The sequence below is a fragment of the Oreochromis niloticus genome, linkage group LG8 (genome assembly GCF_001858045.2).
Source record: "Oreochromis niloticus isolate F11D_XX linkage group LG8, O_niloticus_UMD_NMBU, whole genome shotgun sequence".
Lineage (NCBI taxonomy): Eukaryota > Metazoa > Chordata > Actinopteri > Cichliformes > Cichlidae > Oreochromis > Oreochromis niloticus.
The window spans coordinates 9,795,562-9,820,493 of NC_031973.2; the positions used below are offsets into that span (position 1 = coordinate 9,795,562).

General features: G+C 40.7%; 1 protein-coding gene across 3 annotated transcripts; it reads left to right on the forward strand.

The window, feature by feature from the left end:
- The first annotated feature begins 858 nt into the window (after nucleotides 1–858).
- Nucleotides 859–24,168, forward strand: LOC100692787 (cytohesin-1). 3 transcript variants are annotated; one of them, XM_005471467.4, is made up of 12 exons: nucleotides 859–1,161; nucleotides 10,185–10,267; nucleotides 14,834–14,898; nucleotides 16,644–16,710; nucleotides 17,113–17,231; nucleotides 17,604–17,797; nucleotides 19,074–19,222; nucleotides 20,222–20,333; nucleotides 20,927–21,003; nucleotides 21,097–21,168; nucleotides 22,163–22,317; nucleotides 22,409–24,168. In XM_005471467.4, exons 1-12 carry the CDS (start codon nucleotides 1,080–1,082, stop codon nucleotides 22,485–22,487), a joined length of 1,254 nt encoding a protein of 417 aa, XP_005471524.1. In that variant the 5' UTR covers nucleotides 859–1,079; the 3' UTR covers nucleotides 22,488–24,168. The 3 variants fall into 3 exon arrangements, with proteins under 3 accessions (XP_005471524.1, XP_005471525.1, XP_019217983.1); XM_005471468.4 differs by lacking the exon at nucleotides 859–1,161 and adding an exon at nucleotides 4,006–4,208; XM_019362438.2 differs by lacking the exon at nucleotides 859–1,161 and adding an exon at nucleotides 5,981–6,235 and having other exon boundaries at nucleotides 20,222–20,334; nucleotides 20,925–21,003.
- The last annotated feature ends 764 nt before the right edge of the window (nucleotides 24,169–24,932 follow it).

A 24,932-nucleotide genomic window follows, 5' to 3' on the forward strand; every position in this document is an offset into this window, starting at 1 on the left:
CTTATCCTTCAGACCTTCATTGAAAAAAACAAAACATTCTTTTTTTGTTCATTAGTCATTCTTTTCTAAAGGGCTCTATTATGTGATACCAAATAAAACATCTCTGACCCTCAATCCAGAGGATTAATGGTGTAATAAACACTCCACAATATCCCATAATCAAAAGCTTACTCATTTGACAGTTACCAGCTTCAGACACCACCCTTAGAGCTGAATAATTTGCTGCTAAAAAAACCCCTCATAAACTAAAGCTATGGCTGAATGAATCTGATAGGGGGCCCAAGGGCAAAAATGATTAGTACATAGTAATAAGCATTATTCTGCATAAATGACTTTGTGATCATTTTTTCCACCATAACCCAATGAGAACTATGTCACGAGACCTCCAAATGGGTTAGTCAAGGTTATCTAAATGAGACTCAAATACCTTTTGGATGCTCACATACCCCCCACCCCCCACTGCTTAACACATAGGACTTTATACACTAGTGCAATCTTTCTTCCAGCTCTATCTTTATATGTGTACGTTCACTCAGCTCTGACTAAACTAAACTGGGCTCTGATGTGTGTGTGGGGGAGTAACGCAGGATGATATGAGGCTGTTTGCATGTGTGTCTACATTTGTCATCAGCTCCAAGAATACTTCAACAACTGTTTATAGGGACACCGCCTGCTTCAGTTTTCATAATCAGTATAGGCATCCTTTTGTACTTCTTCAAAACCCTAAAGTGCGAGATTCCTTTGTGTGTGTGTGTGTGTGTGTGTGTGTGTGTGTGTGTGTGTGTGTGTGTGTGTGCAGTGGTGGACGTGGATGAGTTTTGATACACGAGTGAGGTCAAGTGTGTGATCAAAAGCGAGGAGAGAGCGTGAGAGAGGGAGAGAGAGAGGGGGAGAGCGAGTGGAGAGTATTTTTCTGAGAGTTCGTCAGAGTCTGGTAGCCGTCAGGAGCGAAAACCACCTTTTTTTTTTCCCAAGGAGTCCAGAGTTGCTTTTAGTAAAACATGACGCAGGCTTAAGGACGAGTAAAAAGAAGATGCTCCAAAGAGGATACTGAAACACTGAAACTCCTGACTGGTGTGATGGGGACTGTAAGTGAGCTGTGTGCGTCCAGTTTCCAGGCATTTCTCTGCCCTACAGTCCGCCCGGAGCCACCTGCTGCAGGTGAGAACTTTTAAGGAACCCCGTCTTCTTGGTTAGGATAGAAAATGTGTTGTCAGGTATTTGTGAGCAGATTTCAAGGATTACAAGGTGTTCATGAGTTTGAAAAAAAGTGCTTAAAAATGAAACATTATTGTTGTTATCGCAGCTTTTTGTTGGTTTTATGTTGCTCAGAGCGACGTGGAGCGCAAGACTGGCACAAAGTGCTATCAGTGTTCAGTTGCCTTGGTGATTTTCAGTTAGGCTATCAAGACACAGAGCACTCTGTAGTGTGCGTGTGTGTGTGTGTGTGTGACATTTCTGTGTACATACATGAGTCAGTGTGTATGTGTTTGTGTGAGATGGTGGGCTTGATTCGAGAACATGACGCACACCCATCACGGTCTGGTCCAGGATCCTCCTCTCCAGTGGGTGCTGCACAGAGTGACATAATCTCCATCGCTGCCCACTGCTCTCCCTCTGTGCAGGTGCTTTCATGTTGTGTCAGGGTGCTCATTCAAAAGCAGTTATAATGCAATGAAAGCAGCACACAGGTTACATCCATTTACCTTGAGATTTTATGACTTTCCAGCAGCTTCTTATAGCTTCTCTTTCTTTATTTTGTTCCTAAACCCTTTAGTCGATCAGGTAAACTGTAGCCTGCTTTGACATTACGATTTTAGCGCCCTCCTCTTGAAATGTTTTCATGTTTTCCAGTTTGCTGTTAAAATAAGAGAGCTGTTCTTTGTTTAAAATTACTCGATGTGCAGAAAAAAAAAGAGAAATGAGGCTGATAAAGACAAACATTGTAACAGCAAAAAACTATAATATTAACAGAAACTGATGTGATTTTGCTGCCAAACTTCACAAACTTGTTGATATTTATGATTTATGAAGGTTCAAATGAAAGGTGGACTTTTTAAAGGCCTGCTTTGTCAGCTCTGATTGAAGAGTTACTGGTTCAGTTACTTCAACTTGTGCAGACAGTTTAGTTCAGTGCATCCAAGCTTTTAAATATGCTACCCCTCTAATCAATGTGAAAATCAGCAGCAGCTTCTCTAAAAGTCATTTTTCAGTCTTGATAATGGACTGACCTCACTGTGAGCTGTTTGTATCATAACCAGAAAAAGTCCCTCTTATAGCAAACTGTTTTTAATGTTTTCCGAGCTGACCCTTTAAACTGTTAAACAGCAGCAGCTCTTCCTTACCCCACCCGGACATATCCTGTTTTTGACGTGTCCGAACTCCGAATAAAGCACCGATTCAGGCGCACAGCTGCAATCCTTTTCCCTCCTTTCCTCCGTCCTTCACTACACCCTCTCCTCTCCCTTCCTTTTTCACACAGGCAGGCTATCTCTGATATCAAACCCAGCTTCCTCTGGCTTCACACCCTCGTCGTTAAATATGTTTCTCTTTTCCAGCGGGTGGGTACTATTATTATAAAATTAATTATTTGTTTTGTTGAGTCCTGCATCCTGTTCTTGGTTGAATGTAGACACAATTATGTCACTTTGTCAAAATCCCCAGCCCAAAAGCCATTAAAGTGATTTTAACTCACACATTAATCAGTAAAGACATAAATACATTCAAACCTGAAGTTGCAAACATATAATGTTGCTGTAATTTTTCAGTTTTTCACTACACAAAATTATCTATCTATCTCTCTATACTTAGTTGGAGTGAGATATGCTCGTCTGCATAATTCAGAAATGTCTCATCTGCTGGGATTTTCTAGCATAATAATCTCTAGGGTTTGCAGAGAAAAAGAGAAATTATCCTGTGAGCTGCAGTTCTCTGGAGAAAAAATGGGTAAAAATTTTCCTGAGGTCTGAGGTTTGAGGGAAACCTCAAACCGTTGCCCTCCTATCAGCTTGATAGGAGGGCAGCGGTATAACTTACTCAACAAGTTGTTACAACCAAGGTATACACAAGACCATCTCTGAACACACAGCACCAGAAACCTTGAAGCAGATGGGCAAGCAAAATGTTATAATGTGAGAGATATTTTCTTGGCACACTTTGGGCCCCTCAGTACCAACTCACCATCAATGAAACACCACAATTTACCTGAGTACCTTTATGACCACATTGACCCATCTTCTGATGGCTGCTTCCAACAGGATAACGTGACTCATCAAAAAAGACAGTTTTTTTTTTAACATGCCAATGCATTCACTGTACTCAAATGAACTCCACATTCACCAGATCTCATCCAATAGAGCAACTTAAGGATGTGATGGAACTGGAGTCACATGATGGACATAGAACCAACAAATCTGCAGCAACTGTGTGATGCTATCATGTCACTATGGACCAAAGTCTCTGGTCAACGTTCCCAGTATTAGCAAGGTGTACCTAATGAAGTTCACAAGTGTGTATATAGTATGCACATAGTATATGCATATGCATATACTATGTATATAGTATATATGCATATATACTATGCAGTACAAACACAAACATATATCCTATTCTATACACTGTATAGTATACAAAGGTATAGTTGAGGCCTCTATAGTTGTATACCTAAATGAACTAAAGAAATTGTCTGCTTGTGAATTTATATTTTCACAGTTTAGTATAGTGTGGTGGCTTGTACGTTTACCTAATCACCAACAGCTCCACGAAGTGATCCCGGGAGGAGACACAGATCCTTTGAGTTTGCGTAAGAAAAGACATCCGGTGTAAAAACTCCCGTGGCGACCCCTTCTGCGTAAGTGAGCACCAGAAAGTAAAGGATATGAAGGATAAAGGATATGAATACCATAACCTATACCTATTTTTATTTTTAATTTTTGAAGACAGACAGACAGAGCGACACATAGATAGGTCTTTGATTGGCTGTTGCCACTTAAGCCACGCCCCCATCATCCTGCCAGACACCGGCTGTCTCTCCGCAGTCAGTTGTCATCTACTGCCAGTCTAACGGTAACTGACTGAAAAACTAGAGAAACTATAGCCACACATTTCGGCTTTAAAGTTACTTAAAAAGTGTCACATTTAGCGTGGTTTCCTGGGGACAGCGCTGACCAACAGTAGGAACATGGTTCTGGAAATGGAAGACGAAGTTGGTAAGTTACCTGACGCGGTTTAGTTAAACAGCGTTAACCTAGAGGCTAACACGGATAGCTAGCGCACTAGCATAACTTTGTGCATAGTTACGGATAGGTAAGCGAGGCGAGCTCGCTCCAGTAGCAGGTACTTTTTTAGTATGTGTTTTGGCATTTAATATCCTGTACTCAGAGCGAAAGCAACAAGTCCTCATGTGTCTGACTTATGCTCTTTGGCAGTCTTTATTAACTGGCACAAGAGATCTATTATTATTAATCTGGGTCGGTGCCAGACCTCCTGGGGGGGCTGTACTTATTGTGCAGCACCAGATGAGTCTATAAATACAATCAATGCAACCATTTATTGGTTCGGAAGTGAATGAACTGTCCTCAAAACGGCAAAGAGTTGGCCACTGTCAACAACAACAGGAGGCTGTGAAGACGCACACACGTATAGTTATGAATTTGGATAATAAGTCAGCGTCTTCGCAGCACCACTGCTGTTTCCTGTGAAAATGCACTGCTCATACAGGATGGTGCCCCACCTTATTCTGAAAAATAGATGGCCTAATGTTCATAAGAGCAAGGGAAAGCTATCAAAATGAACTTCCTGTAATATGAACTGCTTTAAAAGCTTTATTTCACCTTATTTTGGAGCATAATTTTAATTGTGTTTTTCTTCCATTCACTTTCAGTGCACTGCAGCTGACATTTTATAATGCCCGCACTTTATTTCTCTGTAATTTAAGTATTTCTTCTCCGGGGCACATCGTGTTCCCCCTCATGTTCTTTTCTCTTTTTATTGGTTTTAGCCTCATTGCTTATTGGACTTAGCCTTAAGGCTGTACAAATGCAACCAGGGAGGATTATATCCTTACTGTTGAGCCAGTTATCCTTGAAATGGACAATTATGGGCTTGTGAACACTGAAACAGACAATTACTGCCTTGTGAGCATTACAAGACGCTGAGAGCTCAAAGTACAGATATTTTTCTTGTCGTAACCAAACTGCTTTGCCTTAGGTCCTGGGTCATGGTACTTTCTGGTCACAAACACATGTGATGAGCAGAGAAAGAAGAATAAACTCTTGTTTTTGATATTGGCTGCATTTTTCATCCCCAGGAGAAGTGAGTCAGCCTTCTCATTGCTTTACCATATATTTTGGTATGGCTTTGTTTTGGAGACGCACAAGGGTTATTTCCAGTTCTGAACAGGCCTTCGGTTCATGGTTACACGTGGTATTAACTGCGTGGAGCCTGAGTTGCATCACTTAACAAAGATCTATGCATTTCCGCGTTAACCATTAAAACACAGTATATTTATAGATTCTGTCATCCTCTTTGCCTCCCACACTTTTTTTTAGACAATCACTCATTCATCACTTTTGTGCATAAAGTTAAAGCAAAAATGTTGCAGCTCAGTCAGCCAATTCAGTGGCTGCGGATGAAAGGAAAACTGCTTGCTGGAGGTCAAAGACATTAAATAAACAGCAAATAAACTTAATACAGTCTTTGAAAGAAAGTTTGAATTGCTTGCTTGTTTGTTTTTAACTGGCTAAAACTGCTTCATTGGGCTGGAAGCCAAAAAATGTCCTCGCTCATGTGAAGCTGTACCCCCCGTCCTTTTTTTAAAATAATTGCCTCCTGGTCCCCAGTCTCCACGTGGGGGAGTCTGTTCATTGATGGAGTAAATGAGCAAGGGAGGAGTCAAGATGGACAGAAGGAGGAGGGGGAAAGAGATGAGAGTTCAAGGGTTTTCCCCCCTCTTAAACACACTTTTGTCCTTATCCTTATTTGCTGCCCTCCCTCCTTTGCTGGAATGAGGTTCTAAGGACTAGAGGTTAGACTGGACGACCACAGGATTTGGGTTAGGGATTTGAAAGTTTGGTCAAAGCTGGTTTATTTGAAAGAAACACGCTTTTTCTTTTACTGGAAGTGATGATAAACTTAAAGCTGTGTGGACTTCAGAGCTATAAACTGGGCTGAGCTGGTTGTACTGGGACCATTCAGGCTGCCGGTGGCGTCTCTCAGCAGACAGAAGCTTTCTCTGGTATGAGTATTAAAATTATGACGCAAATGTGTAGGTGTTCAGTTATCCTGAATGAGTGCATGTCCTTTGTGAAACTTGAGAACGGAAACCAGAACAGATGCTAACTGTAGCTTGACTGATGCGGTTTTTCTGTCTCTCTGCTTCAGGAGGATGTGATGTGTTGCAGACAGTGGAAGCAGGTTATAGAGCAAACTTTAGGCCTAGGTTTGATGGTTGGATGTGCCAAGCAGCTGGTCCTAGCAGAGACACTAATACATACTTAGTGCCCTTGAGACTATGCAGAGCAGCTGGTTTGCAGAGTGAGATGAGGTGTCTTGGTATTTATGCCAGAGTGTGTGTGTGTGTGTGTGTGTGTGTGTGTGTGTGTGTGTGTGTGTGTGTGTGTGTTTCTGCCAGTTTGAGAAAAGGAGGACGATAATTTCTTTCACAAGCTGTCATAAATCGTTTGTTTTATTTCCTCTCTTAGCATAGAGGGGAAGTCAGTGTGAATGCCAGTTTCACTGATTTGATACTCTCAATAGTTTGTTGTTTGTGCCCTCAGGTTTATAATAAGAGCTGCTGCAGCCTACTTAAACCTCCTTTTGTGGGTGAGGGGTGTGCGTGAGTAGTCAGTTCATCACTTTGTCCTCAGCTAGATTACATCTTGTATAAACTTGTTAAGCTTTACTCATTAAGATATTAAGCGAAAAAAATATTTTCCCTTAATTTACCAGTGGCTGTTAGTAATGTGCATCTACCACCTGAAAGAGGCAGTGCACCTACAAGCTGTTTATCAACCGCTCCAGTACAGCCATCACAAAGCCACGTAAAGCTCGTGTGTCATGAGTATGTCACAACTATTTGCAGTCATTTGAGAGCAGTTTGTGGTTGGGGACGATCTACAAATAATAATTCCCAGCGTAAATTAAGTGATATTTTTGCTTGACATGCCCACTAATGCCAGGCTTTCGTGTAGATCCTTTCTCTGAAACAAACTTTTTTAGCCCCCCCCCCTTCTTTAAGCCATCTCTCTGCAGATTGGCTGCCCCTCACAAATAGAGGGATTGAATACCAGATGGGTCGGGTGTCTATGCTTTGAGTCAAAACTGTGTGTCTGATGTTATGTCATACACACACAGCCTATATAAAGAGCTACATGTTGTAGCTGTGTGCTGTCACCAGGGGGCAGTGTGAAAAATATGTGGAACAAGTAGTCTCTGGGCTACTTCTGGCTTTTGTTGCCTGTTTCGGTCCTGTCGTTTAAAGGACAGAAGTTGTAATAGAGAAGCTCTCAGAGTTAAGGGAGCCCAGGCAATTAAAAACAAGGGAAGCTGTTAAGTGCAGCCACTGTCGGTTTCTTTTTTTTTTTCCTTTGATCAGTTTCTTGTGCACCTTTGCGGGGAGCTAGCTTCCTTTTCTGTTCAAGCCAACCTTACCACCAATCAGAAAATAAGAAAAAGCAAGTTTGGTTTTCAAAGCTAACCTTCACGTGCCAGTCTTTAAAGTGGTGGGCATCCCAAAAGCCTCTAAAAGGCTGTGAAAACGTTTAGACTCCAAGAAGTTGTAAAAACTCCCTGATTAACAATATGTATTTTAGTTATATTGTAAAACATACTAACACGAGCCTAGAGTGCCTCATGTGTTAAACATTCGATAAATGTTTCTGCAGAGGTTGACACTCAGTAACTTGGTCACAATGGCAAAGTGAAGTGAACAGTTGACTTGAATCTCTCAGCAGGACTCCTCTAATGAGGCCGACAGACAGCAGCAGCACAGCTTGATTTGTCCTCTCTGGCTGCTTGTTATTCAACGTCAATTGTGACCTTTCTTCCACGTTTTCTTAGGTTAGAGCATTTCATACGGTAGAAAATAAGTATAGCAGAAGTTTTATTGTGCAGCACGGAGAAGAGGAAGATTCACTGTTGACAATGCAGAGATGAGCTGTGTGAAAATATATATGTGTGAAACAAGAAATATTCCACATCAGCACAATGGTGCTGTGGTCCCTGAGCCTCGGTCCAAGAGGAAAATCACGAAAATTTTCATATGTTTTCAACCAGGTTTCTTATCTGGGGATTCATTTGTTCAATCAAGATGGAAGTTTTTGTTTAAACAATGCTCAAAATTAATAGGAAATGGAGATTTCTGTCAAAAAAAGATAACATTATAATCATAGTGAACCTACAAAACCCTGTCCTGAGCCAACCCGCTGTGTTGTTTTTACTTTTTTTTTTCTTTCCTTTTCTTCCCACTCAAGCTTTCTTAAGAAAAACCACAAGTACGTGTATCAGCAGTTCTCGTCTGTTCCTGTGTTATCGTTGCTCTGCAGATATATTGGGTGTCTGTGGGTACATGAACCTCCCTTCTATCAGTGTACACATTTGTTCATGTACAGTTGGGGTGTTTCTCATGAGGAGGAACACCATTCAAGTTCAATAAGTAACACTAATATATCAAGTCTAATGGACCAACTGTTAGTCATCAGACGTTTTCTTTGAGGTCTCTATGTGAGGTCTGACTGTTTTGTTCCTTTATAGACCAAAAACAAACATCCTGTTTCAGTAACAAAACCTTCAGCTCATGTTATAAAGTTCGTGATAGTACATGAAATCTGATCTGATAGATCTATTGTTTTATTTTATTTTGTCTTTTATTAGTTTCAGTTTTTATTATTATGATATGGATTGTATGTGTCAGATTATAAAATTTCAGAAGTACACATACATCATACAGACTCATCACAGTGTCACAAAGGCTCCTTGGGGAAGGTGTGATCACAGAATTAACCAAACCAGACCAACATTAAAATTATTTCCTCTTGTTGTGTAAGTTGTATAAGTGTAGTTGTGTTTTCATAATTACATTATTAATCCACACTCGGTTTTTGTTTTGTTTTGGGGTTTTTTTTTCTGTTTTAATTTGCCGTTATACCTGTCAGTGCAGAGTTTTCTCTAAAATTCACCAAGGCCTTCCTTAAAAGCAGGAATCATCAAAGTTATTAAGATTATTTATCCAGGAGCCGTGAGTGTTGGTACAGTTTTGGTAATTTAAATAAATGCTGAGATTTAAGTACTGAGCTCATGTGGATAAATTATTCACGCTATAGTCTCTTGTTATTTTGTAGTATATAGCAAATAGTATTGTTGTTTTTTATTTTTTTGTCTTTACTTGTGTGGAGGACCAGAGGAAAAATATGGTTTGGGACAAAGTAAAATACATTTGATATATTTAAAGGAAAAAAAAAAGATGTTATCATGTTGATCTTAATTTCACTTTTTATTCCCTTTTCTTGGTAACAACTATGGTGCTTGGGCTTTTTTTGACCTCTGAAAGGGACATGCCAGAAAAAGTTTGTCAACCACCGCAGTAATATAACCTCACCAAGAGAGTGTGTGTGTGTGTGTGTGTGTGTGTGTGTGTACATGTAAGGACAGAAGATTGGCATGCTACTATACTTGTGGGGCTCAACAGTCACTTATGGGGACAAAATGCCTGTCCCATGAGTTTGAAGGCATTTTTGAGGCTCAAAATGTGGTTTTAGTGTCAAAAGTTAAACTTAGGTTATGGTTAAGTTTCGGGTTAGAGTTAGGGATTCATTTTTAATGTTAGGGTAAGCAGCTAGGGAAAGCATTATGCCACTGAGATGTCCTCACTGAGATGTCGTCACTAAGATATGAAAATGATTTGTGTGTGTGTTTATATAAGACAGAGAAGTTTGATTTCCTCCTCTACTTCAGGTCTGAATTTTGGGTGGTGGTGGGTATAAGATGGATCAAAGATTGTGTTGCCATAGTGACCCTGAGCAGTGGGAATTTCAGATCTCTGTTCTTCATTTGTCTGTATGGTTTTCTTGTAGTTTTTGTTTAGTTTCGGTTTGATTCCAGAGGGGATTTTCACATTTGTATTTCTTCTCTATCTGAGGGAGAGTATTTGATCTTTTATTTAGTGCTGCATATACTTCTGTCCTCAGTGCCTGATGACCTGAGTCCAGAGGAGCGTCAGGAGCTGGATAGCATCCGGCGCAGAAAACAAGAGCTGCTGCAGGACATACAGGTAAGAGTATACTCACATTCATTGTCCAAGCCACTTGATGTCCTTTCCAAGCTGAGCTCATCTGGGGTTTAAAGCATGAAAGTCTGAAATATGTCTTGCTTTTATAATTATTTTGCTTAAAAATCAAATTTATTGTGGAACTGGATGCACATAGGTATGTCCACTTGATCAGATGGATGTAAATGAAGTCACTTGTTTGTGCATCAGAAACTCAACCACTCTTTGTCCCAATACAGTTTCATTTAATAAGCATCCAGTAATATTTCAATCATTATTATTAAAGTTGGAAGAGTAATCTTCCAGCAGAACCAGATCCTTCGTTGACACCTATCTACCTCCACTGGTTGGGCCGATTCTGGTGCCAGAAATACAAGATGTGATTTAAAGGTTTCGGGGATTGGCCCATGGAACCCCCTCCGCCCCTGAAAGACACTTAACCCAGATTTATATTTGACTGACCTTTAAAGTCATCTCCTTGTGTTCTTATAGCTTGACAGTTATCTTTCAGCTTGCTTTGTATTTAATCAGAGTCGAAAAACTCTTAACTCCCATGGTGAGTAGGGCAGGTGTTGCTAGTGTGACTTTAAAATTCAGTCAAACCAGATAAAAGTCCCTGCCTGACCTCCTCAGAATCAGCTGCTTTCTTTCTCTAATAACTTTACTATAACTTTAAAAAGTCGTGCAAAATTTTACCTTCACATAATAAAAACCAACTGAATTACTGACCCTTGAAGTACATAGGGTTGGTTTGAAATTAAGTTCTCTTATTACTTTCAGCATTTTTGATCCCTTAATGATCTGATCCCTTGAGGTCTGTTAAGAACCAAATCTATTTTGCACCACTTCAAATGTCACGGTCTAAAGTCAAACATTTGTTTTTGTTTGGCACAGTTTCTCCTGGTAGACCTGGTATCTGCAGAAAGGTACAGAGAGAGAAAGAGGCTCAAAACACTGGAGAGTTATGGACATGCAATAGCAGCATAAATGAATGGTAGAGGTGTGTATGAGGCGTGCATTATGGGAGGTCTCCAAGGACAATGCCTGAAAAAACAATGTGGTGTGCATGTGTAAACAAAGGATCCACGAAGCATTTCCAATCATTTGTCTTTTCGGATGGTTGGGTTAGTTATTATTATATATACATTCAACATCTTGGTATTTACGTCAGAGTATTTTATTAAGGACTCATGAATCCCTACCAGAAGCTCAGGCTTTAAGGTGCTCTAAACGCTTCAGAGTTAGTGTTAGTGATCTTAAGTCTGTTGTTCAAACCATCTGTTTGCAAGGGCCAGCCAATCAGCAGAAAAATGGTTTAAATGGAGAAGAGCTAAAACTGCTTGTTTTGGACAGAGGATAAACCAAGGACCTGAACCATTTATTTATAAAATGAATGAGGATTATTTTGAACTGTAAACCCTGTCAAGTTACCGCACTAGAATCCAAAGAATAAAAATACTGAGTTGTAAATAATCCAGGTCCACATTAACTCTGGATCTGTAGCGGCATAAAGTAGGTATCATTTATCCAGCCCTTATATTAGCTTTATCAGAAAGGTAGAGAGGCTCTGTCCCCTGAACCCAAACTGGGAGCTGGTTTAAGAGAGTAAAAGCTCTGTCCCACATTTGCCTGTCTGAAAATCTAGATTTAATGTAATGATAATTTCCTTAATTATGGATATATATGTGTTTTTTCCCCAACACAGTATTTTGGAAAACTGGTTGTTAAGTTTTAATAGTAATGTGAATCAGTTATCAGTGATGTTACACTGCATTAGAGTATTTCTTTTAGCTCTGTACTATTCATTGCTTTGGCAGCTATCACTGAATTAATTAACAGTCTTTTAAAAATCATGATGAAACTTAGTATGTTGAAGTGTTTGAGATCCTGCCCTACTAGTCACTGTACATCATTTCATAATTATAGGGGTTATCACATTCCTATTCTTCTGTGAAAGTACTAGTGGATGTTTACTCTTTTATCCTGTCTCTGTTTTCTGTCTTAATTACTGCCTGGATAAAATGCTTTCTTAACTGAGCAGCAATGAAACAGGATTTTGTTTTTGTCCTTGCTCTGCACCCTGTGGTTGTCTGGAACATTTTATTTTTCAAAACATTTTTTTTCAGAGCAGAGACACACAGGAATTACAAACCCTGCTTTGTGTTGTGTTGTTTTGTTTTGTCTTTGTCTTTAATTCTTTTCTCTCTGTGTGTCCTTGAGAAGATTTTTCACCTCCAAGTCTAGACCACTAAGTCTGGGGAGGTGTATGTGTGTGTTTGGAGGGTAGGGTGTATACGGGTATGACCACCAGAGCGTTACTGTATACACTGAAGACAGATGATCGTCTTTGTCTGAGGGGGATGTACCTCTAATATGCATGTGTCCTCTGGCTCTCTCAGCCTGGAGAGACACATTAACCCCCTGCTTTAGTTCCCTCTACAAGCTTAAATAAATTAGCAGGGCTGCCTGTGTCAGCTCTTGATGTGGAGAAATTTGTTATGTGCGATGGAGGATAAAGCTGGCCTTGGGACTTTAATGTAAATTCAACCTACTTGAAGGATAAAAGTCAATCAGAAAATTACACAACACACAACATGGACTCACTGTCCATTTCCATATGTCAGATTGTTTGTTAAAACAGTGTTTTTATAAAGTTTTATATGCTTGTTTGCATAAAGTTGGACATGCAAGTGTCATTACAACTCATTTAGAACTGAAACAAATTAATCTCTAATGAATTTGACTCAGGAGTAACTTGTTGGTTTCAGTTTGTCTCTTGTGAGGTTAGCATTATCGTGCGTCGTTGGGGAATATGACATAAAAATCAGCTGCATTGGCAAGTTGTCACTATCGTCGACCACCAACATCAGAATCCATCACCATAACCCTAATGAACTGTATAGAAAAGATGGACATAGCCCGTGCAATGTAATTTACTTTATTGGTTTGTGAAGTTCCATTTGGAAGCCTGAGCATTTTGACAATCACCATCTTTTCAAACCAGACATTTAGAATTTTGATTGGACTGAGAAACCATGCCCTGCTTTATTGTCTGTTTACTCATTTATAAAAAATTAGCAACATATTTTTAACAAAGACTTTGAGGGATAACAAACAAAAGACAAGGGCAAAACACAAACTGTATGCACAGTTCTGGCATAATAACACATAGGATGTGAAAAGAAGTCAAGAAATTCCCAGTACATCATGGGATGTCCCCTCTACAGCCTGCGCCTCCAGCAGCCTAACCAAGAGATGGTTCAGGGTCAGCTGAGCCAACCCTAACCTCTTTGCATATCTCATGTCTTTATCAAAAAGCCAAATCTGAAACCAAACCCTTAAAGTAGCAAGTGTGTCTGTGTTCTGAACCCAAACTGGGACCTGGTTGCTGAGGGCTCAGCCCTCCCATTCTACTTTTAGAAACTTGACAGACTGAGAGCGAAGTGATCTGCTGGGAGAACTTGATACTGTAAGGTTTTTGATGAGGCCTGATCACACAGAAGAATGAGCAATTAATCTGCTGGTAGTTGCTGAATGATATAAGCAGTAAGATATGACTCAAACCGAAGTCACATTAGCACTTTTTTTTTTTTTTAACTGAGATTTGATGAGGTGAGCCAAAAAAATTATTTTGTGCCTGATCTATAGTGGAGAGCAGTCAGTGTGTTGCCCATCTACAACACACACAAAGAAACATTCAAACACACAGCCTCCAGGCAACAGTGCTGTGTAAACTGATGGATGGAGTTTATTATCAAGGTCGACTCGTTTAGCGTCTCTCTCCACTAAGCCCCACCCCGTCTTTCCCTCAGGGCCTGATAGGTAATGAGCCATGAAATATTCCAGTAATGGAGACAGAGGACACAGTTCTTATTTACCTTAGCTGATGGTGATGTAGCCTTGTTTTCACACCCTCATATGTCTAAGAACAGATGCATCTGATTCTGTCCGTGTTCTGTAATTATCTTAGCCTTTTATTGTTATTATTGTGTCTTTATTTCTTTCTCTTCTAAGGACCCTTGGCAATCAAAAGTCTTTGATCCTGCATATTCCTGTCTCCCCACCAATGTTGACATTGGGTGTGGGGGTATAGTCTGGTAAATTTGGGTCAGTAGCGGGGAGGGGAGTGGTATGAAGGGGGAAAGAGGGGAGAGGAGGGGTTGTAGGCTCTGACCTCGGAACAGGTGTTACAGATCCCAGAGAGGTTTCTTTTAAAGGGTGGCTGTTGCATGTAACCCAGCAGAGAGAAAGAATGAGTCTGTCTGCGAGTGTGTGAGTCATATCTGCATTTTTAGGGGTTTTAGTGGGTCATCTCTTCAGTAGGAAGTGCTTGTATGGATGTTGGTCAGTGAGATGTAGGTGGAACAGACCGCCATGTGTAATTCATTGTGACAGCAAGATCAAAGCATCTCCAGAGGGCTCCTCTGAAGGGTCAGATATCACACAAATGGCACATGTAGATGTCTTCTGCTGTTTCTGTACTCAAAAAACAATCAAAAATAATGATCCCTTCTCCTTTCCCCCTTCTGTTTCATCACTTCTTTCCCTCCTCTCTCTGTCTGCACTCAGAGGCTGAAGGATGAGATAGCAGAGGTGACCAGCGAGATTGAAAACCTGGGCCTGACTGAAGAGAGGTAAAGTATCTGTCAACTACCATTTCTATGCTTGTGCGTAGGCAGCTGCACTCTTCTCAGCCTTTGTTTTGGAGGATTCATAGTCAGAGAAAAGACCAGAAAAATCTGCCCAACACTCAGAGGCAGTGCCTTATGGGATTATTGATTAATCCAACAGATAATTTGCAGAATATAACCCAGTTAATGTTGCCAGTGGGACATGAGAAGTCTTCAGACTGCTTATTTTGACATTCAAAGCAGATATTCACTGAGGATATGAATCACAAACTGGTTTCAGTCGACTGTTGTCAAAATAGTTTGACATGTTTATTGAGAGCTGCATATTGCATAACAATGACATACAGAGGATTTGTCTGGACCGTTAGAAAGTTAGAAGATAAAGAAGTCATGGTGGAAGAACATCCCGAAGTTTGGCTTTATTTCACAAAGAAACAAGACAACAGTGGCAGTTTTGTTTGGAAAATGTCTTTCTTTTCTATATTTATCATATAATTCCCCTCTCATCCTTTATCCTTCAAGCTTGTCAAGTCCTCTACCAGAGGTCTGGGAGCTTGAGGCTCCTGCGCAGTAACTTAGCTGTTCCTAGGACTGCACTCTTCTGGACAGAGATCTTGGATATTGTTCCTGGGATCTGCCGGAGCCACTCGCCTAGCTTGGGAGTCACTGCACCTAGTGCTCTGAGTACTACTGGGACCACCGTTACCCTCACCCTCTTCATCTTCTCCAGCTCTTCTTTGAGCCCTGGGTACTTCTCCAGCTTCTTGTGTTCCTTCTTCCTGATGTTGCTGTCATTCAGTATCACTACATCTATCACTATGGCCGTCTTCTTCTGTTTGTCTACCACCACTATGCGGGATACCTGATCACGGGCAGAGCATCACCTGATCTTACCGTTCAGCTGACTCCTCAGGACCTTCTGCAAGTAGTTGCAGCTTTCCTAGCAGCCTCTTTGTGGTTCCCATTTGCCTGGGATCCCCAGGTACTTGTAGCTGTCCTCGATGTCTGAAATGTTCATTCTGTTCTTTTGTACTGCCAGATGCAGACCACAAGGCTGTGAGTCTTTGCTTGGCAGTTTCCAAGAGCAAGGCTTAGGCACCTCCCTTGATCTTGTATCTGAGAGTACTTCATGTAGTCTTGGTAACCGCTACGGAGGATCCAGGTTTCAAGCTTCACAATGATTATATCTTTCAGGTCAGTTCCTCTCGCACTCAATTTCTATCACACTTGAGGCCAATCTCAGATGGAGATGATGATATCTCCCCCCTGACCTGTCGTCCTGGCTCCCCCTTGTAGCATGTGTATTGTACCTTGTCAGTCTCTAGCTGTGAGAGCAGTCTCATCTTCTGAATGTTGGAACACTGAGCTACTAGTTGTTTCGCCGTCAATATGGAAGATCCCATAGGTCCCTAGCATGGGGAGTCTTGCCTAGGACCCTTACTGGATACAGATGCCCCCAGGCGGGAATTGAACTTTCATATATGCTGAAATATCTTTCTGCACAACATGGGCAGCATGACTGTTACTGAGTTTGTTATTAGAACATCGGTGCTACGCAGGCGGGTCTAACAGACATTTCCTTTGACTAAGAAAACAAAAAAAATATCCATCCAATATTTTCCATTATAGGTGATAAAAGCCAGGCTGTTGTAACAGAGAGCTGGGCTGGCATTGAAAATGAAAATTCACTGGTGATGAATAAATATGATTTACACACTAATGGTTTATTTTTTTAAATGTTATTTTAGGAAAAACATGCAAAGGAATAGACAGATGGCCATGGGCCGAAAAAAGTTCAACATGGATCCTGCGAAGGTAAATACATTTATGCAGCAGTGCTTTCTTCTTTCATGTAGGTTCAGCGATTGATTATCAGTCTGTTTTAGTTTAGTTCAGGAAAAGTGTCCTCTTTCAGCTGACAATGATATAAAATACACAAAATGTTGTTTTTTGCATTTGGATCATTTATTAAAATTTAACTCCAGCCTTTTCCTAGTGTGTTGGGTCTTTAAATTCGACACCCTGACTCTGTTTTTTTTATTTGCTTGTTTGTTTGTTTTAATTAAAGCCATGTACTCTGTGTACTCCTGAATGTTTGCACCCACAGTTAGGAGACATTTTATTTGGTCTTGAATAGGTAGAAAGAAGAAAGAAAAAACAACCAACCCCAGTGTGTGATGTTCATTCTGGGGTGTGTGTTTTGATTTTCTTCCTCAGGGGATTCGGTTCTTGATCGACTGTTCGCTGCTGAAAAACACCAGTGAAGACATTGCCCAGTTTCTGTATAAGGGGGAGGGGCTTAACAAAACCGCCATCGGTGACTACCTGGGCGAGAGGTAAGCAGTATTAATGATGTCCTTTCCAGTAGACATTTTTGACATGTCCTATCAAAAAAAAAAAAAAAAAAAAAAAGGACAAAGTCTTGAGCCTTCACTGCTTTCTTCACTCCTCTTTAAAAAGTTTATTCCTTATAAGTAATAAAAGGCCAGTTTTTAAAAAAAAACATCATTATTATTATTACCACGTCTTCTGTGTGTTACAGGAGAAATCCGTGCTGTATACTGGATATAGATTTTTGTGCATAAGCAGTTCAACAAGATCATCCTTTAATTTGATTCTCTTGAGTTGAACGAAGCTGACACCGTTTCTCTTCTGTTTACTCCTCCTGTGTGCGTGTGTTTGTGTGTGGGATTTCGTGCGTCGTGCAGAGATGAATTCAACATCAAGGTCCTGCACGCCTTCCTGGAGCTGCACGAGTTCACAGACTTGAACCTGGTTCAGGCTCTCAGGCAGTTTCTGTGGAGCTTTAGGCTGCCCGGCGAGGCCCAGAAAATCGACCGCATGATGGAGGCGTTTGCTCGGCGATACTGTCACTGCAACCCCGGAGTGTTTCAGAGCATCGGTACGTGAGGAAGAAAGGGTTTATGGTCACAGTTTTTACATATTACAGAGTGAAAATAAAGAAGTTGTTCAGTAATAAAACAAATTTTCTTCCCTCTTTTTTTCATTTTTACAGCATTTATTCCATTCACACACTGCATGTAGGGCTCTGCAGTTTACCACTGAGCAGGAAAACACACCAGTAATGATTTATATTTGGTTTACTGCACATTTCCGTTTTTCGTTTAAATCAAGTCACCTTTATTTATTCAGCACATTTTAAACGACAGGAGTTGATCCAAATATATTATCTAATACTCACATAATTAAAATACAAAGCAAAGCAAAAGTTACAATAATTTTAATGTCATAAATTAAAAAACAATAGGTGAAACTATTAAATAAAAACCAAGAAACGCCTCAGGCTGATGAAAAGTGTAAACAGGTCTTTAGAACCAATTTCAAACTCTGAAGGGTTGGATTTTACGTGCAGACTATTTCAGAACCTGAAAGCCATAATGGAGAAAGCCATAATGGAGAAAGCCCAGTCGCTTTCGGTTTGAATGCAAGAAGCGCAGGTTGTTGTTAGGATGACCTCAGTGACCTGTCGGCAAAGCATGGAGTTCATAGATCATTAATAATTCTGCAGAGGGTTTTAAAATATGCAGCTTTAAAAAGCTGCATATTAAACTAACTTTAATATAAAGATTTACCTGTTTGTTTGTTTTTTGTTGTGTTGTTAACTTATGTTCGCTTCTCTTTAGCTAAGGAACTTCTAGAGTTCTTGCTTTCTTACTCTTAGTGAGCACTCAGCCACATTCACCTACTCACCACACAGTTTTTACACATCACACACAAAGTCTCATACTGATGCACTCGGGGAAATTTGTAGTTCGCTATCTTGTTCAAAGATATTTTGACTTGCAGACGCGAGGATCTTCCCCTCTGCTTCCTGACATGGGTAATATGAGGAATGTGCAAATAGGTGAAGGGTGTGCTGCTTACAGGAAAGAGCACACAGGTTTTTGGAAAAGTATAGCATGTGGTTTGTACGTAAGGTGTCATTTGATAATTAGCACACAGTGTTCTCTGTCTGCAGTGGATGGACCTGATGGTGAACAAATACATACAACCAACTATGACTGTACTTGTCTGGGAATGTAATTTTTTTTAACTAAAACTCTACACAAAGGTATAGCAGCACCTCAGTGGTTTTCAGTTAATCGTTTAAACTCACTGTGGTGTTTCTAACAGCCTGACTCTGAAAACGTACAAACACACACTGTGTCTGTTTGCAGATACCTGTTACGTGTTGTCGTTCGCCGTGATCATGTTGAACACCAGTCTACACAACCCCAACGTGAAGGACAAACCCTCTGTTCAGAAATTCACAGCGATGAACAGAGGAATCAATGATGGAGGAGACCTACCGGAGGACCTGCTCAGGGTGAGTGAAGTTCAGGAAGTTCACAGCGCCCTGTGTGATATACTCACCATGCAGTAACAACAAATGCAGCACATCTGATGGTTCGTGTGTGGAAATATGAATGCGCTGTGGAGTTTCTGGTGGACATTTAAACAACTTGGAAAGCACCGGCTGTCCGATGACTGTAGCTGTGATTGTTATGATTATGGTTGTGACACATTATATGATAATAGGTACTTGCAGCTGTTGTTTGTGACCTTGTGGTTTTGCAAGCCAAGCGTCATATTGAAGTTACATTCCTGATCAGTGTAACATTAGCACCTTACATTCAACCACAAATGGAGCCAAAAGTCTGAGCAGAAACCACAAATGAGGAATGAGCTAGAGATGCATCATTTTTCTGTTCTGTGGTAGAGACGAGAAGAGGGTTTCTCAAAAAATGTCAGTGTATTCAAACTGAGCGGTCCAGACAGTACGTAAAAGCATTTGGGGGGAAAAGTCCCTCATTACAACACATTGCAACAAATAATGCAGAAAAGCTAAATTCCACTTATTTTTAAAACATCTCAGGCTGTTAATCATAAATGGATGTCTCAATAACTAAAAAATTATTTACCAAGAAACTGCTTTTTTAAAGGAGTAAAGTGGGGGTTCAGCTTGTGGTTTCAGCTTTTTGAAATTCCTGGCGAAGCCTCAAGTGAACATCTCTAAAATGTATAAATGATACACTTTGAAAATGTTCCTGTCTTTGAGTTTTTTTAATAAGTTATTATGCAACAGTTCCACCTGTGTAAACACCATTTCTATTTATTTCATATCTGGCTGCAGTAGCCAACACATTATTCTGTTGTATTCTGTGAGTGTATTTGTTGTCTTTACTTATGTTTATTTTGAAAAATCATAACCCCAGAGTTGAAATTTGCTGATAAATGTTTGTGTTGTAAATAAGTAGAAGTTAAGATAAAGATAAGGATAAATAGCAGCTACCCACATGATCTAAATGATGTCACATCTATGCAGAACCTGTACGACAGCATCAAGAACGAACCTTTTAAGATCCCAGAGGATGATGGGAATGACCTCACACACACCTTCTTCAACCCCGACAGAGAAGGATGGCTGCTCAAACTCGGTATGCGAACTCTGATTTGTTCAGTTTCTACAAACAGGTCGTCCCTCTAGTGGACCAGATGTGTAACAGCGGCTTTAACGAGACGACGAGAGATCTTTTTATTGAAACATTAATCAAAGTTGAGTGAAATGTTGGACATTTTTAGTGTTTTACTCTCCTGTTGACGCTCTTCTTGTCTGTTTGTGTTTCATGGTTTTGACTTCAGGAGGTATGTATCCTTACACTCGCCAGCTTTAATGCACCGCTTTGCTTTCTAAGCTGCCCCCGCCCACCACCCCATCATTTTTGTCCTGCCACTGGCTGTGTGCATTCACCTACCCATCACAGTTTTACTGTGATAATTAGTTTTCACATCAGATTCACCTTCTGCTTTTCGCTATCATGTCCTGATGTGAAAGTATTAGCGCTTCACATCTGCCTCTAACTGCTGGACTCCTTGAACTGCCCATTGACTCACGTTTTAACCTCAGCTGTCGCAGTCAGTAGGCTTTACTTAACCTGCTGAATTGTGTCGTCAGTGTGCTTCAGAGTGTTGCCGTCAACATCAGTATTCAGTTTACTGATGTCATAACTCACCTGTAATCCATCCTCAGGTGGAAGAGTGAAGACCTGGAAGCGGCGCTGGTTTATTCTCACTGATAACTGTCTCTACTACTTTGAATACACCACTGTGAGTACTTCTTGTTCCACTGTGAAAATAAATGATTACTGGATGTAACTGTGGACAGCCTGAACTAATTTTTTTCTTTCTGCTGTTTAAAAGGACAAAGAACCCAGAGGGATTATTCCACTGGAAAATCTAAGCATCAGAGAAGTCGAGGACTCAAAGAAACCGGTAAACCGCTGCTCACTTTGTTTTTGTCCTGGGATTGAAGAGATCAAAGTCTCAGAGTTCAGAAAAAGATGGCAAAAACAGGAGGGGACACAAATCCCTTTGGGTTTGCGTCAGGAACAGCATCCCACATAAATCTGCCAAATCAAACATGCAGAGCTAACCGCTGTGGCGACCTCTGTTAATAAGGGAGCTGCTGAAAGCAGCTTACAAAGGATTTCAAAAAGCAAAGCAAAAATAAACCGTGTAACCATGTCTCTAAAGTAATGATTACTTTGATTTTCTTGTGATACTAGTCCTTATTTTGCATGTTTTCATGATTATTATGGACGCATAACTAAAAACTAAAGGTTATAATCTTCAGCAGGGACAGCCAAGTTTATGAATGTGATAACTTGAGAATGAGGCAACATAGGATTTTGAAATTCATACCGTGCATCTAATAAAAATTTAGGACGAGCTTCAATCTGAGTGACCTCGACCTCAAGGTCAGAGGCCAAGTTCTATAAAAATCTTGTGAACACAGTAAATCAAGAACGATGTCACATAGGAGTTTCAAAATGATAACATACGTGCATCTGCTTGCAAGCTGTGGGGTAGCACTTGTGGTCGTCAAATATTTTTAATTTTGGAGGAAGCCTAAAGTTGTACCTGGAGGAGCCAGAGATTTAGCCACTTTTTCCACTGGCTTCAAAAATTGGATGACTTTATCCTAAAATAAGGTTTAAAAAAAAAAAGTACATCTACTACACAGGTGCAAGGCTGAAAAAGCATTAAAAAAACCACAACGTACCCAACGATAACACCAGCAAATGAACAATGAACACGAGACTGTCCACCTAGAATCAGTGCACCCTAAACCTGCTGATGGATCAACAGTTTAAGTTTATATAAGTTTTTATTACAGCATTGAAAACATTCAGTACAGAGCGAAAACAACCGATCACACATGTAACTTGTTTACTCGCCTTCCTGCCTCAACCATGATCTCTCTCAGAACTGCTTCGAGCTGTTCATCCCCAACCACAAAGATCAGGTGATCAAGGCCTGCAAGACTGAGGCAGACGGCCGCGTCGTCGAGGGAAACCACACCTTCTACAGAATCTCCGCTCCAACTGCGGAGGAGAAGGACGAATGGATCAAAAGCATCAAGTGAGTTTCAGTTTTGTTTTCTCGCCCTGCAGAGGGTCAAACTAATGATGACGATGAAGAATAAGTGTAACTGCTGTCCCTCTCCCTGCAGGGCTGCCATCAGCAAAGACCCGTTCTACGAGATGTTGGCTGCTCGGAAGAAGAAGGTCTCCTCCCTGAAGGGGCTGTAGAGCTGCTGAGGATAAAACAACCGCAGGCCTGTTTCAGGTGGACGTGACATTCCCACTGCAGACCTGAACCTGGCAGAGGATTCACCTCTTAAAGTGGCTCGTCTTTTGTCCCCTTTTCAACAGACACACCTTCAGAACCAGCGCTCCCTTCTTTACAGGTCTGACCTCCTGCCGACACTTTATTTCCCATCTGCAGATAACGTTATTCAGACAGAGACCGCTCTTTTGTTTGCTGAAACTTCACCTTTTTAGAGTCCTGCTGCTGCAGTACTGTAACGATGCCGCAGTGCCCTCCGGTTAGCTCCCCCACTCATCTTGAAACTTGCTGTAAAGACTGTTGACAAGCATTTGAATGACCTCTGAGCCTTTTCGCACAATCAGTGTTTGGTCTGCTTGAGTACAGCAAGTCCCTGCAGCGGCTGAAAATAGAGAGAGCGCGGGAAATGTTGTCAGTTCAGGTCTCCAGAGGAGTGAACTACGAAGTAAAGGTTAATGAGTTAGCGAGGTAGTGGGCCTGAAGTTGTTTTGTTGTTGTTCAGAGTTTTGGTTTAAAATCGACAGTAAAAAGCAGCCCAGTGACAAACTAACAACACATAAGGAGGTACACAAAAACCTGCTGAACAAAGCTGTGTGTTTACAGTGACTTCAATCAAATTCAATTCAATTCAATTTTATTTATATAGCGCCAAATCACAACAGTCGCCTCAAGGCGCTCAAATCAAAGATGCCAACAATACGTTTGTGTGCTCCTGCTTGTCTCTGCAGATCTTAATTCTCCATCGGATTAAGGTCTGCAGTTTTCCTAGCTGCAAATCCAAAACTTAAATCTGATCTGGAAACCAGCATGAAGTTATCACTTCTGTCCTGTGGTTTAGTCCACCATCAAGCTGGAAATGGACTGTCACCAGATTGCTCCTAAATCATTGTAAGGAGGTTTTTTTTGGGTTTTTTTGTTAGTATTAGTATATTTTTTAGTATTTAGTATTGTCAATACAGTCACTATTGACCCTTGGTAAGTATATTAAAATTAACAGAACACATAGAAACACAGAACAACAGAAATAGAAAAACTTGTGATTGTTCTTCAGCATCATAGAAAAATACATCCAGCTTCTGCTCATCAAACTCAGGGCGGGAAACACGTCGCCATTCTAATTACACTCAAAGTCACACCTACAGACACCTGTTAACTTAACATGCACACCTGGAGAAAACCCAAGACATTCATGCTGCAGGACAGCAGTGCTAACCACTGCACCACCCTCATAAAATAAGAATTCATATGATGAAGTGGCAAAGGAAATAAACAGTGAGTAATGCTATTAATAGAAATAAATAAAGTTAATCACAGCTGTAGCAGACTGGAGTTTGGGTTATGCTGAGATGTGTCTGCTTCATAGTGCACTCCTCTGGATGGAAAAGTTTGAGATAATATAAACGACTCCTCGTGAAAGCTGCACAGCAGCAGAATCTGAGATTCGAACTTTTCTGAAACTGATGAAGGTTCAGGATTCAGTCGAGACTGAGCAGCGTTTAGTTTGTTGCCATACATCCTCCCGTTTTCTTACTGCTGTTGATCTTCTGTCCATGAAAAGGAAGGTAAAACAGAAATAGTCGAATATTTATTTATCCACATTTCTTGTAATTTATTGTTTTTGTCTCAATAAAAGTTTGCAAAGAATCTTCTGCTCCTGTTTAAGTTCATTGTTTTATTGTTCATTTGTAATTAATACGTTTAATTTAAAATGAAGTGAGAATGGTTCAGATCAGTTTACTCTAAGCACCTGTTGAGATTGTTCGACCGCATGTCTTCTGTAGTGTAAACACCAACATGTCCTGATGCAACCTCAACAGTCATTAATGCAGGACATGGTGGCCTCTGCAGTCACCTGTAACCTCTTCCTGCCAAACAGGAGCAATAACCTAAACACAGCTGGCCTTGTACCTTGTATAACCTTTTTTTTTTAATGACCTTTTGTATGGGTTTAATTCCAGTCTTCCCGTCTCACTTGATCACAATCTAAAGCATGCCGCCAGCTACGAACACAGGTTTCAATACTCCGTTCTCATTCATTTAAGCGCTTATCTCACCTTCGTGAAGCAGCCAGTCATTCTAGCAGAGCTGTCAGTAAACCACGTTATCTGCACCATGTTATCTTCTGTGAAAAGTTTCCCCACATTGTTACTTCCTGCTAATGTTTATGTGACCTGATTACTCTGGAAAACCACAGCGCATATCAAGGAGATGAAAACACGAGTACTGAAGCAGACCTGGGAAATTCCCCTTCCAGCGAAAGGTACGGCTGAAGGTAGTACGTGGTAGAGCTGTGACAGAAGGCAGACTAATCAGACATCGGCTTATGTGTCGCATATTAATACGAGTCGATCTCACTGTGTTCTTCTCAACTGGCAAGAGTGGCACACGCAGTGTTCACCAGTCACGAT

Coding starts and splice junctions, on each gene's coding strand:
- LOC100692787 (XM_005471467.4), top strand. CDS start 1,080: ATGGGGACTGTAAGTGAGCTGTGTGCGTCCAGTTTCCAGGCATTTCTC. Junction 14,899..16,643: donor CTGGGCCTGACTGAAGAGAG/GTAAAGTATCTG, acceptor ATGTTATTTTAG/GAAAAACATGCAAAGGAATA. Junction 19,223..20,221: donor TACCGGAGGACCTGCTCAGG/GTGAGTGAAGTT, acceptor ACATCTATGCAG/AACCTGTACGACAGCATCAA.